At 38.1% G+C, this 16,878-nt stretch overlaps 1 protein-coding gene across 1 annotated transcript in view; it reads right to left on the bottom strand.

Annotated features, from left to right (window-relative positions):
* Positions 1–16,878, bottom strand: part of LOC139947872 (arginine-hydroxylase NDUFAF5, mitochondrial-like) — a 113,247-nt gene that overhangs the window by 92,254 nt on the left and 4,115 nt on the right. Inside the window, exons 4-6 of the mRNA XM_071945703.1 lie at positions 15,496–15,559; positions 14,203–14,250; positions 3,835–3,941 (exon numbers count right to left, since the gene is read on the bottom strand). Of these exons, the coding sequence (XP_071801804.1) occupies positions 3,835–3,941; positions 14,203–14,250; positions 15,496–15,559 (219 nt within the window). The remainder of the gene's footprint in view (positions 1–3,834; positions 3,942–14,202; positions 14,251–15,495; positions 15,560–16,878) is intronic.

Raw genomic sequence — 16,878 nt, 5'->3', positions numbered from 1 at the left:
ATTAAAACAATGGAACGGTAATAAAAGACCTGCATGTTTATTAACTTCCCATTTAGAATTATCCAACCCTAAACAGACATTTTTGACAGAGCAATGACACGCAGGAACTTTCAAGATGCACACTTGGAAATGCAGCAATGCAAACATGTGTTTTTCTTTTCTTGTCCCCTTGTACAACAACAAATATCTGTCTTGTTTTTGTCAAAGGTATGTCAGTCACCTATGAACAAATTCCCCCAAACTCAAAAACAATAATGTGCAGGTTGTTGCCAACTTGGACATTTCCCTTTTGTGTACAAAATGATGCAGTATTTGTCTTCCCCCTTTGAATATTTCATCACCAAAAAGAAATTACTTCCATACATTAAGACAATGGCCGCTGGGATATTTGATCATGATTGAACATAACCCCCAAGCTGAATCCATAACAAGACCTCAAAGAAATTACATCTAGCGTCCATTAATTCATCTTTTGTGAGCAAGACAGACAAATTTCTTTCGACTGCCAGCATAATGTCATCTACATACCCCAGGGTCTACACAGTGATACGGATGAAGACAAAAACAATTCCACATAGAGCAGTGCATAATGCATTGAATCCCACTGCCAGCAACTGCTTGAGGGCAGTATACTATCATATTGTTCATGTTGAATGCAACAGTTTCTAAGTGACTACATAATATCAAAGTTAAAGATAATTTATGATCTAGGAAATGCAGACTGTCAAAAAAAAAATTCAAAATTAAAAGTTTCTTTTCTGAAAATTTACTTTTTTAAACACCAGTTGTCCTGAGATTTTCTGTCTGAAATGCTGCCATGTGCAGGAAGATTCTACTCACTAGCTTATTTTCAAAACTGGAATTTGCATAAATGTCATCTCCAAGACATATCTTATTATGAGCCAACAACATTCTGAAAGCCATTACCAACACAATTAGCTAAGTTCCATCTGTCATTTAGTATTGATCTCCAACCCCTTCAGAAGCCGCGGTTTCAAAGTCATCACTGCCACACTCCCTCCCTCTCACCAGATTTAAGCAACTGATGACAACTGTCTCACATGATTGAGCACAAAGTAGTCTTCCAGTGCACGGTTTTGGGGGCATTTTGAACTAAACAAGTTTTTCAAAAATTGTTTAAACAAATTTGTGAATTTGAAAGTGTTTCTCTCAAAACAAAATGTATCTTGCTGATTTGTGTTGCCTTGATACATTCCAAAGTCTATAGTATTTCTTAAGTGCTTATAATTATGCCCTCTTGTGATAACATGGTATAGGTGGTACAACGATTTATGACACTTTATGAGTAAATAAAAAATATCATACGTTTACGATTATGGCCTTTTCAGAAAACATACAATGCATCAAACATATGACCTTGGCACTGAAAGACTTTGAAACACTTAATTCACAGACTAAGGTTTCAATCTCAATAACACCTTTTACACTTGACTCAAATTCCTTGGATGTCTTTCAAGACACTGGCGGATGATTTTGTCTATGACTGCATTATAATGATGCTCATCCTGATCATGAGTGTTGTGTCCCTGATCACGTTCTCTCCATAAAGGCCAGTTCCATTAGGAAATCATCAACTTTAAGAGAAAAGCATCCTCCTCTAGTATTTCAGTATAAGCTTGTCGACCCATAACAGTCATTTCCACTTATTAGGTTTACATGAATTAATCTATTTTATCTATGTTCCCATGGTTGCAAGGATTCTCTCCAGGGCTTGTACTAGTTTTTCCAGGGCAGGTCAGGTGTGCGTTTCATCTGCCCACATAAGTTTGTTTCTTTGTTTGTTTGTTTGAATGATCTTCCCATCAAGGGAACTCGGCAAACTCCCACAAGGGATATAAACACCAAGCTGGCAACAGCAGCCAATCTCTCTCACAAACATTGGTTTAACATCTATGATTATGAATTACACAAATCAAGAAATTGTGATTCATTAACTAGACGACAATATGTATTCTAGTCATTGTGAAATCAGCGGTTAGCTGGGGGATTCGAACCCACAACCTTGTGATTGCAAGTCCTGCAGTCTAACCACTTGGCCACGGTCTAAATATACTGTGTAATATTTTCATGTAAAATGAACATTGTTTTATAAGGTAAGGTGCTTGATGTTTGACTTTGTGAGGCAGAGCAACTAGCTACAAACAGACTTGAATGCAACGTTTATCCACGGAGACCAAAAAACCTGGTCCAAAGCAGCTAATTAACTAACTTATGTAAGGTGTTTGATGTTTGACTTTGTGAGGCAGAGCAACTAGCTACAAACAGACTTGAATACAACATTTATCCAAGGAGGCCAAAGGACACCCAGTCCAAAGCAGCTAACTAACTAACAAACTTGTTTAACTCACTGGACTACCCAAAACACAAGTTTGACAAGCCCACTAAACGAGGCCAGTGATTAAATCAACCAATGGATGCTTTCCGAGACAGCAAGGTATCTAGGGAAGGTACATGTATACTCTGTCTTTCTCTTGCCCAACTCAACTATATACATATATGTATCCCTAATGTTGGCAGTCTGCTTATTTTATCTATATCTTTGCTAGACAGCTCAGTTGGTAGAGCACCGGCATGTTAATCCAAAGGCGTCCCAGGTTCAATGGTTCATTGTTTGAATGTTTTGGGGGGCTTGTGTATGCTCCAAGTGCATTCATTCTTGATACTGACTTTTTGCACTTTTACATCCTTTGTGTGAAGTACCTGGAAATGCTTGATCTGCAGGTGCTTGTGAATAAATAGAATTACATCCGTTATATGTACATGTAATTTATGTAAATCTCCTCAATGCAAATCTATATATCCGGGATCATAAGACAGAATCCCGGACATCCTGTAAACAGCCAACATAAATCCAGCTAAAACTCAGTCTTATGCGAGTAATAAATTCCCTTTTTTGTTTTTGTCACTTTTAGTACCTCAGTGGATCACCGTAACCTCCATGAGATGGGGGAGTTCATTACCTGTCCAATTACAGACATCACGCACGTGCTGAATGGCAAAGCGTGAACGCATAATTGTCAATGTTTATTCCCTTACCCTCCGGCATACATCACTTGCAAACATCACCGCCAGTAATTAATCATGATACGGTACCCGAGTAAGGAATTTGCATACTTTGGCCGTGACATTTCATTCTGTTTTTTAAAATGTCAACTTTTTGTCAACAGGCGCCCCCCCCCCCCCCCCCAAAAAAAAAAAAAAGATAATGGAGCCCATCAAAAATGACATTATATTTTACACAACAGCATGGTAACTCGAATGTGCATAATTTACAAAGGGGGTTTGGTTGCAAGGTACCATGGAAAAACATTAATTGTAAGGCCATGAAACAATATTTTAAAGCTGTAAAAATAATACTTTTATTAATTGCAATATTTAGTAGGAAATGGACTTAAATGTCAACAACCTTTTTTTTGGGGGGGGGGGGTAGTAAAAAGCTGTTACAACAACAAGGTTTTTTTTTTTTTTGCATTTTGCTAGATGATCAGTAACAAAGAATAGTTTTGACAAGCAACAGCTAATACAAAATTATTAATGAGGAAATGCCAACAGAGCAATATATATCAACTTGAATCGAAAACAGGTGAGATTCAACCAGCATTTTTGGACTATTCATCTTTGAGACACTTCACGACCTAAAAAGAAATGGAGAGATATTTCCTTAGTACTGAGAGAACCTCGGATTGTATTTCCACCCCACAAATCATATGAGTCTATGGTGAGGACAAGGGGAGGGGGGGGGGTGGACTAGTTGCACAGCCCTGCAGCCTCTATAGAGGTTACAAGCAGACACACAAGGCCCAGTTCTCTCACCTTAAACTGCTCACAACAAGATCCAAGGAATCATCTTTAAAAGGGATGAACTCTTCATCAGCGTGAATTTTGACGCATTCGATGCCTTCAGGTATGTGGGCTGCCTCCTGTTGTGTAGAGACGCCATGGAAAATAAACATCGGTTATTGTTATTAAAAGGTATGAGCATCTACAATTTCATACGGTATTTGTGGTGTTTTGTGTTGTTGTGTGATTCATGGCACTCTGCCTATAACAACTTGACATGTTTACTCCTACTTCTGTTGTTATTAAAAACTATAATTTATTTTACATCAATTATCTTCTTTTCTTTCACAGGAAACGCATTAACTGCATTGTATGAGACTAACAACCGAAAGAGCAGTTCCATGTCTCCAAATTGAAGCACTATTCTTAAGAAGGTTCACTCTTAATAAAGAGCTTACAACCTGTCCCAGCATGACAAGAAAAATAGGACTCTTTTCTCTGCAAAGAGTTATTCCTCCATATATATTAAATGTGCACACATCACTCTTAGAAAACGAATAAAGTCATGGGTCAATAAGTGATGTTTGAAGCTTTGCATGGTGTGACGAACAACCTGCGGGTAGATCCCTGATGGAGTGCCGGTTTTCAAAAGAGCCAGTTTGGTCTCAAGGTTTCGAAACATATAGGGGCCGACTCTGCTCGTCTTCAGCAGAAACAGTTTGATATGCCAAGAATCCAACAATCTAATCCAAGATTTAATGTAGAAAACTAAGCAGACAGGGTAAATGTGATATACCTACAATGTGCTAATCCACCAGGCTTCAAACCCATCTAACAACCTGTCAAGCAGTAATCTAAGCAAGACTCCATAACCTGATACTCAATGCATTGACATCATGATGGGGCGTGTTGATCCTTCAAGCCAGCAGCATTGTTACTTAGCACAGGAAACAGTGGCATGTAATGTACATTACTAGTGAGTTTGTGTTTTCAGCTCGTAAGAAGTTGTTCAAACTATATAAAACTAATTTCCAACTGTTACGGTCAAGAAATACTATGAAATTATCAATGTGCACTTTAATGGTAAAAACTCAAATTCTTGCTTACAACATCTTGTAGAACTTGATACAATGATCACAACCGCTTGAGAATTCTGGAAAATACAGAGGGCCCAACCCCCATTCCCATGAATAAATAAAAGAAGCCTGGTTCCAATAGTATAGTAGAATATTGATAATCAATAATTAACTTAATTTGAGGAGAGGGGTAAGCATCAGGAGTGAAACTTCCCTCCACTGTGAACATTTACATGAGGACTGTATGTACGTGGGTCAGTGTCCGTGTAACCACTCTGTCCCCATACACCCTGCTCAAAGTTTGATTAACACTTAATTTCCAGACCGTCTCAACCTCTCCGAGTCTGAAGAAGAAGACAGCCGTGTCAGCTCTACTATCCATCCATGTATGCATGAACCTCCCATACTAAAGATTAAGACGGATTGAGCAATTCGATCCAACATCCCATTAGCTAATGAACTATAAATATCTATAAATCCCTGCACCAATAGTCAAAACAAATGCCAGACACATCCAGTAACACCCCCTGGGATTTATTCTTTTCCGTAACAGGGGAAAAAGGGGGTTGAAATATCAGCTGAACATGCTGTCATTCACCTTCTTTTGGCACTCTAACCATTTCAGGAGACCTAGAGCCACTTCAGTGCCACCACGGACACCCTTATATTAAAGGCAAAATACATTAGTGATGAACTATCGTTATGTGCCAGCTTTCCAATGTGCCAGCTTTCCAACATGTGAATGAACTAAAATCGGAACGACATAAAACAGAAAACATTTCAATTACATTTCCCATGGCCTGTTTTCCTCACAACTTTGAGAGAAACAAATTTGGCATTATCTTTTTATTTTTCAGGGAAGATGATAAAAGTTTACCCTTGCTGTCTCTGTCCTTAATTGAATTTGTCTTATATTAATCCAAAGTTACTACTTTCATAATGTTAAGCTACTAAACTCTTTCTTGTGTCAACCAGTCGCTCCGACCAGTTTAAAATCCCTTCAGAAAAATAGTCATAAAACGAAAAAATTAATATCGCATGACCACACAGTTTTCAGAATGGAAAAGAGGATACTTGATGGTGCTATGACCTTTTTTTGTGGGGTTGCCCTTTGAGAAGAACGAAGCAAACCAATTACTTTGTCCATCAATTTTTCACTTAACTTAATGGTGCATGAAAGAAAGGGTTAAATTTATCTTAACCTTTTTGAATCCCTATTTGAAGCCATTTACATCTATTGGCGCTACTTCTTTACTTCAAGATGCTAGGTCCATTTTCTGGCCGACCAAAACTTTACATGCAGACTTATATTTTAACTGTTATTATTTTTTAAATATTTCAGAAAGTTACAAGCTTTCATTAAAGGTATTGCACTGAAAAAAAAATACTTCATTAAAACCTCAAAAGAAAACTATTGTCTGGATCTCAACACTATCTCATGCCTGTCAATTGCGTAAAAAATTTTGCTTGTTACATGTGCTTTGTATACTGTCTGTGGTATGTAGAAATTTGTGTATGGTTTTTATTTCGAAAAAGTATCATATATATATGTCAAAACTCTTTCTGTGAAAAAGAGCCACAGTTTATAAAAACAATTATAAGTGATTTTTGGGGTTGAACAAAGGCACGTTAATCCGGAGGTCGTTGGTTCGAATCCCACTCTAGTCAATTCTTTGTTCAACCCCAAAAATCATTTCAAAATTTACCCTGTCAGTTTCCCTCGTGGTTTATATTGGCAATCATAAGTGCTCTATGTTTAGTTCAAGTGTTGCATATATATCAAGGAGAATAGAAATGTCATTCCTGTAATTTGGTATTTACTATCCTAGAGTGTTCACTTATACCGTCTTATCTTCTGTGCAAAACATCTCGAAAAGTTTCCAAACAGACTGATCTAAAGAGAAGGTGGCTGAAATTTAGGTCACTCTTAACTTATTTGACTTTCAAAACAACTTGCTTTAAAGCAAAAAAGCCTGTTGAGTTTAGATGTAGCATGGAAACCCACCCACAATCATGGAGTGTTACACGGAAGCTATAAATAGCCAAGATAACCACTACAGAGAGTGCACTTGACTAAGTCTTCACTTTGGGGAAATCTATAATGTCATTCGATGCGAAGAAGAAGAAAAAAAAGTTGCTTGCAGTGCACAATCTGTGTTTGACTTCAACCATGCACAACGTCTTCTTCTGCCCGACATAAAATGACATGGTAATTTTCATCCGGCGAATTGCTACTCCTGTATAGACCCAGAATTCAAGGCAGTGACAAGCACCACTTGGGCAGGCTGCGTCCTACATGTCGAGTTTCTCCCACCGTACTGTTGAAGCAATATCAGCAAAAAGACCTGTCTGAGAAACCAACCAAATTTAGCATCGACCATTGACCTATGCATCTACGATCGCTGGATGTGAGCGCACTGCCAGAGTGCCAGATGAAGACAAAAAATAAGGAACAAAAACAAATAAGAAATCCCAGAGGGATGGACGCGGTCTTTTAGCCCAGAGTACGATTGCATTAACCCGTTAGTGTTTATAATGAACTTGAAAATCTTGATTTAAATGCAAAACTGGCATGCCTGCTTACCTACAGTATACAGTAGTAAAATACAAATTAGGGGTATAGTTCTACACAATTCAAAAATAGATCTTTTCATGAACAAATGGGAACACCATTTTTTATTTTATTTTTCCTCTAAAACGAAAACACACTGTAAATTCTCACACCCGCCAGGCCGAAGATCGTCCACAGGGAATTCAGCCAATAATCAAATCAAAGGAAAATTATCTTGAGGGAAATACCATAGAAACAGCTGTTCATATACCCTTTGGTCTCCATGGCAACACACCCAAGAATCTCACTTTAGGGCATCAGTGACAATCCCGCTCTGTCTGCTACCACTGATAGACTGACGTATCTACATTATAATTGCACGATCTAACCCCCCTCCTGCCCTACATGTACAAAAGCTTTATTCTTTCCAAATGAATGCACACTTTTGGATGTTTGCACTCCCACAACTTAAGGAGGTTCTTTTTTAAGCATTTAGCGGAAAATGACCACAGTGCCCAAGTCCAAATTGATTGAATCTTCCGCAAGGCTACCAACAAATTACCAAGCGTTTTCTGGGAGATCTATCCACTACAAAGATCCTACAATTAGTCTTTCCCCATTTTCTCCCCCTTTTTTCCTCCTTCTTCTGTTTCTTGCGGTCTTACTGCCGTAATCTTTCCCATTCCTTCCTGTCGCACACCATCTGATGTCCCCAGGGACCGCAGGCCCGCTGTAGCAAAAAATTATCTAAGTGCAAAATGGAATTACAGTCAAATTAGCAGCACATACCTAGCTGAAGACGCTGGCCTGGGGGTTGGGGGGAGGCTAAGTTTATAAGTAACATCTTTAAAGATACTCTGAGCCGCTGTAATAGTGATAGATTTTGGGGTCAAACTATAAGGAATTATCACACGTTGCTTTCCATGAAAATTTGATAATCTAATCTGAGAATGACGTCACACTACGCATTAGGGCTGTCAAAGGGGGATTTGAATGCGGCAGATTTTGCATTGCATATGAATTCCTACTGACAGATTGAGGCAACCTGTTGCTCGTTGGTGTAACTAAATCCCTTTAGGGCAGAATACAATTTTGTTGACTTAGTATACAGCTGAACTGAGTGTGCATTATACAGTTTATATTGTTCGTCTTCTTTTTTTTTGTTATGAGGACTCAATCAATAAAACATTTATTTCCACATTCACATCACATGGAGGCATCATCCTAAAAGCCGAAGGCTTGTGGCGGATGTGCCCATTACAAGATTACAGAACAAAACAGAAAAACAGCACTAAATAGACGAACAAATAAATACATACCACTACGGTAGAAAACTACACAAAGGTTTAACCGTGGTTAAACAATGTAAATATAACTATGAAGCAGAACATGTATGTGAAGTAAACAAAGGGACAGCAATTAAAAAAACAATACAAATTAGAAAACATAGGACTGCAATATCATTTCAGCATTCTTTTGTAAAAACTAAAAACAAAAAGTTTTTGTCACATGTTGCAAGTATTTAACCCGGAGTTACTCTTCAAAATATTATCTCCAATTTATATTGGTCAGAAAACAAAAACTTTGAAATTAAGTGATTTTTAAAGTCTCATATTCCCTTTAAAAAGCCAGGACAAAGTAATGTTAGATGGTAAACCATCTGGCCCTTCTTCACATTCAACTGGAAAATCAGTTTTTATGACCGAGACAGTGGGCTGGAATCATAAAAGCTAGCAGACACAATCGGGTGAGCTAGGCTAAATAGAGTCTGTGCACACTACTGTAGTAACTAAAAGTAACATAAAATACAAACCTAACACAGTGGCATTTCTGGCAGATTGCACCACAGTGCCTCAAAACACTTAAAAGGCGCTATACAATTTGGATGCCGTTTAATATTTTCTTCTCCTCACACAAAAATACCCCTTACCTACGTGTAAAATCAAGCATAGGCCACTTACATAGGCTGTCATCGCTGTGATTAAAAAATGGAAACGTGCGTATGAGCATGTGCCATGCACAACTCTCAACCAATGAAAGGTCTTCCGTTGACCTCAGTGAGGCGATGTTTGAGCACAGTTTCTGTACGGCATTGAGATACAATTGAGTAAGCTAGCTACATGCCCAGATTAGTAACCAACTAAACAACTCACCATCGCCAAATAAACTGTTTCAAGACCCCGCACAAATTGTTCACATTCTTGTTCCTGTTTATGTGTTTGTCTGTTCTCAGGCATCTCACCACAAGCCTCAGCTTCTGGATGATGCCTTCATACTTTATTATTATATTATTATTAACTGCCTTGTAAAATAGCATTGTTTATTGGTTACTTCTTTATAAATTATTGTTCTGGTTTTGTACTATTTTCTTGAAGTATGGAAGTAAATGTGAGTTTGAATTGAAAAATTGAATTACTTTCCTCATCCCAGTAAAGTCCTGAACTATTAAGCAAAGCTTTCAAACCACCACTGCAGTGCTCTGAACAGAATTTTGTTCTGAATTTCAACCTTTTGCATTGAAAATAACATTTTCAGGTTTCCAACAAGGGCTGTAAAAATTCCTTTATTGTTTGTCTACCTGTTATTGCGGTGACTGTAGAAAGGTTGTATTTAAAGCCTTAAGCGCAATCCGTTTCAGAGAAACCTCTCAATCTTTACTATCTTCAGGCCGGAACAAGCGCAGTCTGTTTGCTTTTTATCAGCATTGTATGAACATGCAGGTCAAAAGGTGTTGGCACAATTATGTGTTGACGTCTTATCCCCCTTGTGTCTTTACAAAGTCACAGCACCAAAGAATCCGTTTAGAATCGACCAAGTTTTTGCTTTGAACTTGGGAAATTGAATTAAAGACATCCATTGCTTTGGGGATAAAGGGTCCTTCCCAACTCTGACAAAATCCCAGCACACAAATTGCTGGACTCTGATTATGCCAGATTAGTTTACCAGCGCTTGGTGCATCTACAAGATGAGCTGACTACAAATGTACAAGGGTACATAATGGGTACATCTTGCCTCCCCTCGATCTATTGAAGCTCGTCAAACAAATAATTAGCTTTATAACACATCTCTTGCTGACTGTGTATTCTGGTCTGCTGAAATGCAGTAGCACAGGGCTACAAAAAGATGTGCTAGTGCGTCCAAATTTACGCCACCATGAACTAAAACTGCATCACGACATCAGCGCTACAAATTTGCAGGAAATAGTTCCCTAACCGGGCACTATACTAAAAATGTTTGATTGGTTACTACACCCTTTAATGATGCGAACAGTGAACAAAAAGTGAAAACCTGGATCTAATGCAAAACTGAAAGTCCTGGGATCATGTTGATTGTTAAATTGCTTATGGTTGACTTGCGCATCAGTCTCGTCCGTCTGTCTGTCCTTGCTTAGTCCTAGTCTTGTCTGTCCCAGGGTAAATTTTTAAAAAGCACTATGCTTCAAATTTTCCCGCATGTTGGTAATAACTTAACGGAGTATCTTTAGCCATGTTATAATTATATCTCAATTCTGTAGACTGTATAATGCTTGTATTACATTTGATGCTTTTGTTGTTGTTGCCAGTATTGAAAGAAATGTCAACACAATATGTTGAAGTAAAACAGCTCAGCTGAAAAAAGAAAATTCATATTTAAGACAAAGGTGTGCTATAAAATACAAATGGACTGGCCTAATTCAGTTACTAGTGCTGGTCTATCTCCCCATAGAACTGTGAGTGACCAGCAGAGGGTCCTCTTCCGGTCATCTCACAGTCCCTTGAGGTCCAATGCGCAAGTGACCTCATTGCCAATCCATATGTGCATAATAGGCTGGGCCAAATTAGAGCAGCTTAGAAGCAATTAAGAAACCGAACAAATTATCACCAGAATACAGTTACCAGCCGAAAAACCATGACACATGAACCATCTGTGACCGATGCCGACTCTTTTTGCTCAGCAGGTAATTGTTTAAGATGTACTTGAACGAAAATAAGGAAATTGACCAGCTTACATGAGATAAAACAGAGTTCAAATGAAAAAAAAAAAAAAGTTTTAAATACCCTTCTCTTGTGCTTTTCAGAAGGACTCATGTTACATCGTCACTCATGCTAATTCATAAGGGAGCTCCGATTTTGTAGAGCCGCATTGTGGCAGCATGGAGGTATAACAAAGCAACATATGACGTCAAAGTATTGCCATTTTTAGAAGTGTAGCTAGTTTTTGCAAACCCTGAGGTGAGGGCCAAATATGTTGATCGGTAATTGTGGGAAAAAACTCAGCTACAAATATCAAAATTACATTTCAATGATAACCAAACACATTATCAACAGTTATTTTCTCTGAAGTTGCTGTTAAAGCAATATTGTCTGCTAAAAGCTTGGGCCGTTGAGAAAAAAAATATTATGCTGCTTAATCACAGTATACAAAGCAGGAAATAAACATCACAATAACAATGTTAGAGGTTGAAACAATCAGCCCTCCCCCAAGCCCTGACCCCTCCCCCACCCACTACATTTTGTTTTTTTCTACAAAAGGTCTTCAACCCCCCCCCCCCCCCCCTGAGAACTGATCCAGATGCCACCCCCACCCTTAATGGGATCATAGCTGCCCCACGGTTACAGACAAACTGTAACTTGAAACATATTCCCTGAAATGATACAAAATAAAAAGCTTATTAATGGACCCCACCCTCGCCAGTCAAGCCCAGAGCGATCTCAATCTCTGTGGACCTCATTTTCTTTGGAGAGAGAAAAAAATATTATGGTTGTTGAGTAATCTGAAATGCTAAATTATGTAGTGATGAGGGCGCAATGGAAAATTGGACTTGAAATAAATTGGAGCAGAAAGTAGAATCAGCTATAGTCTGAGGACTTTTGACTTTTGAAAGAATTTGAGAGAAGAAAACAAGCCGTTTTATTTGGGGTGAGAAGCATTTAAGAATTGTGAGAATTCATTAGGTAGAGACCTAAATGTATTGATATTCATGGTTGCTACGAATCTTCTGTTGCGATGTTCCTCGTTCACACTTCACACAAGTAGTGGGCACAAACTTAACAGGTTAAACTTCTAGACAATCCTAAACCACTTTCAAATTTGTCCTTTAGGAAGAGTGAAATGCATTTCATATATTGAAGCATTGAGGATAAAAGTAACATAAAATTATGATCACAGAAGCATTCACTATTTAAAGAACTCCTACTCAGAGTTCACATGATAAAAACACAAGAGGGGGCTACAACATTTTCACTGATCTCCATAGACCTTATCGCAAATACCAATGCGCAAGCGCAGACTGTTGAATGAGGTGCATTGTGGGATATATATGGATCAAATTTGGATACCAGCTAGACCACAATGCACCTAATTCCAAGCTTTACGCGCGTGCCCCGGTATTTGCGAAGAGGTCTATTTTACTGACTGGACAAGACAACTGTGCGAAGAAAACTTGCCCCTATGCGACTGGTGAGTTTGAATTTAAACTGCGAGGCTGCGCACACAAATAAATGATTTTCAGGATCGTAGAAAATTGTTTTTAGCCCTTTGTGGGCCCTCGATGAGTAGGGCCCAATTTCATAGAATTGCTTTAAGCACAACAAACTTTGCTTAACAGAATAAGAGTACCAGCCACAATACCATGTCACATGTAACATTTATGGCCAGCATCCTTCTCATTTCTAAAGCAGTAAACTGTAAAGTAATTTGATGTACTTTAATCCTGGTGGAACTGGTCCAAAACCATTCACGTCTGGAAGACTACATGTACCCTGCCCTACATATTCAAGTGTCATTGCAATAGACCTTGCAAAAGCTTTCATGATTTCCCCACTGGTTTAAAAAACATGTCCGATTGAGTGTGATAAAATAAACTAATTTGGAGAAAAGATTGGCACCACAACAAAAAGAAAGCTGCACCAATTCAGGGGCAAAAAACTCTGAGCATTTCTGGCATGGTATTCCGCTCGAGCAAAACGTACAATTGTGTCACGCCAGGGGAGTCACCTCAGTCTCAATCTTTTTCGTTTTCGCTCAATTCACGGAAAAAATAACTCCCAGGTTGTTATAAGCGGATGTAGAATAAACTTAATATTTCTTTCTTCCCCCCAAAACACGAGCGGAGCAAAATCCCAACGGTAAATTTATCCTGTTTTGGGGAAAAAGTACAGATCAAGAGCTGCAATAAGGAGCACTATCGCCACGATCAAAGCAGGTCTTTGGCTCTACAAGGAATTATGAACTCTCACCCAGTTACAGCGTGCGCAACCTCCATAGGTGATAGGTAGGGTGTGCATGTACAGTTACTGGGGGGCGATTTCATAATTCCACAGGCCTGAACTCAATTTCATAGAGCAGCAAGCAGAAAATATTGCTTAAAATTGTCTACTGAGCAGAAATGAGCAGAATAGCAGTCACAAATTGTACTTGTGATGTGGCAGTAACCTTATGCCGGTAAGCGTAATTCTTTTATGCTTATAGCTGCTTTCTGTGCTCAAGCAGCTCTATGAAATTGGGCCGTACTTTGATCATGATGATACATGTGTAGGGCCCCTTTAATACTGTGAGTTCTACAGCCTCAATAGTTTCCACCACTTTGTAAATGCAACAGAAGCAAGACAGCGAAACAAAGAGGTCATTAGATTTAATTTCCCGGCCTTTAGAAAACCTCCCCAGTTGTTTTGCACACAGCGGCTGTCCATTGTTCCCTCTTATAACTCAATGGATTCTCTCCCATTACGGAGCCCGCTAATGAACCTCGTCAGGGAAATGTGATTGCACCCTAGGGACAGATAACAAACTTACCAGCATGTTTCTGGAAAGGTCAGACATGTAAAGCTTTTTCACCACTTTCTGCAAACAAACAACAAAACAAGCTCTTTTAATCATATTTTCTGGAAGCACTTAACCTGATTTTTCTTGTCAGTTTCCAATGTTCATTTTTTTCTAGTTGTTGATTACTCTCAATTCAAATAACACACTCTGCTGGATGGCGTTTTCTCTTTCTATCTCAGCATGTGCATTTGTATTCCCATGGCGCTTTATGAGTTGCTACTGCTGCTACACATTATGTGCATATGTACACTCCTCAGAGTGTTCTGATTAAGGTAGCTATAAATACATACTTACTTTGCATCATCCGAATAAAGGAACCCGATCCTGTGAAATGTAATTTTGCATTTTATATTGAGAAATGTGGGTCAGTCGTTTTATATTCATTTGATTATGTGCAGACTTAAAATAATCAAACTACATACACGCCAAGTCCAAGTACACATTACAATTTTTTTTCGGAAATGCCGAAATACAATTGAATCTTTTTCTGAGAAAACAAATGAATGAGTTTGTCCCCAACACACACAAGCCCAATCAATGCCAAGGCACGCTAAATGCAATTTCCAGTAAATTCAATTGCACAGCCGACAAATTACTGCATTCCAAGGAACTCTCAGGCAAGGAAGTGTCAACAAGAGAAGCCTTCACTGTCTTTGAATGCTAATTCTCAAAATTCAAGGTTTTTCTTGGGTACATAAAGGAAAGACCAGCCCCAGACTGCAATAGCTAATGCTCCCACAACAATAAGCATTATATCTTCCAGCCTATGCCTTAGAAGAAAAAAAACCATAGGAGGATTCAAAATTTTTGAGTAAAATTCCATTCAAATTTCAACCGAAAGCAATCGATTTCTATGATCTTACATTTCTTCAGCAAGGAATGATCTAGGAGAAGTTTACAACATACACACTTTTTTCTGTGAGGAATTTTTCAAGGGCGGTTGAGTGTGTCAGCAAGTGAGCAATATTCAACTAAAAAAAGCTGGTTTTGAGTTTTTTCCCCCGATTACACAGAAAAATTTGAAACCAAAATGATCATCTCCCAGCTTGGGTAAAAAAATACTTTTGATTGATCCCCTATTTTATTGAATGTAACTACCCTTGTTCATTGCACTTTCTTTCAGCCCAAACTAAAGTCGAATATTTGAAGTGGCTGTAAAATAACGGCAATTCTAGAACATTACCGAATCAATGGAACAACACTAATAGAAATAATTAATCACTGAAATTGTTATTAATGTGGTGCTTTAGTAATAACACTCACCTTACTGATGCACTTAGCTATATGGCCTCTGCCGCAACCAAGATCCAAGGCTCCATCAAATTTCCTAGAACAAAAAAATTAAAGGCATAACTTTGGTTTTCGGAACTGTTTGATTGTCTTAAAGGCAGTGGACACTATTGGTAAACTCTCAAAATAACTATTAGCATAAAACCTTACTTGGTAATGAGTAATGGGGAGAGGTTTATAGTATAAAACATTGTGAGAAACGGCTCTCTCTGAAGTAACATATTTTTTGAGAAAGAAGTAATTTTCCACGAATTTGATTTCGAGAGCTCAGAATTAGAATTTGAGGTCTCCAAATCAAACATCTGAAAGCACACAACTTTGTGTGACAAGGGTGTTTTTTCTATCATTATTATCTCGCAACTACGACGACCAATTGAGCTCAAATTTTCACAGGTTTGTTATTTTATGCACATGTTGTGATACACCAAGTGAGAAAGCTGGTCTTTGACAATTACCAAAAGTGTCCAGTGTCTTTAATCTTATATAAATATAGATAACCTTGGAAAATTTTATTTCAAAAGGTGGTCGTATTTTTTTTAGATATTATAAAAAATCCAAAACGATTATGTCCACGCAGGAAGAATGATCCGTAATTGGAAGACATAATCTGAGAAAAATATCAACAGTAACGATTCTAAGATTTAAATTTTTGAGATAAAAACTGATATATTTTATCCATAACCACATTACTTCGAAATAAAAATGATTCTCAAAAACGCCTTATACTATTGAAAGCTGATGTACTTTTAAGCTTTTACTGCCATTAATCTTAAGAGTGGTTACCAAACTGATACCTTCCCTTTAATTGAGCCATAAATCAAACTTCAAGGCTGTTATATACGTCATTAATGTATCATGGGAAATCAAAATGGGACATGCCAAAACCTCAGACCAGAATGAATAATTTTTCGTCTGCCAGACCAATTAAACTTCAAATGTGTTTCTTTTTTCCAGGAAAAAATGAACTCTTCTTTTTTTTCTTTCTTTTTTTAACCCATCTCAATATTGCTGATAGTAAAAACCAAGTTCGAATGGTGCCTGAACTTCATGAATATTCAACATTCCCTCATTTGGTTTTCATCCAAGAGATTCAACAGAGGGCGCATCAGAGCCACATCATCCATCTTGTTGATAAGTCAATTTTACCTCAAATATTTTTCTCTTCAAAGCCAACAACTCTTTTTGTTTGAAATACAAGCCTTAAAGGCAGTGGACACTATTGGTAATTACTCAAAATAATTATTAGCATAAAACCTTTCTTGGTGACGAGTAATGGGGAGAGGTTGATGGTATAAAACATTGTGAGAAACGGCTGCCTCTGAAGTGCCATAGTTTTCGAGAAAGAAGTAATTTTCC

This window comes from Asterias amurensis, chromosome 1 (genome assembly GCF_032118995.1).
Source record: "Asterias amurensis chromosome 1, ASM3211899v1".
Lineage (NCBI taxonomy): Eukaryota > Metazoa > Echinodermata > Asteroidea > Forcipulatida > Asteriidae > Asterias > Asterias amurensis.
This window is presented reverse-complemented; position numbering and strand designations above follow the sequence as displayed.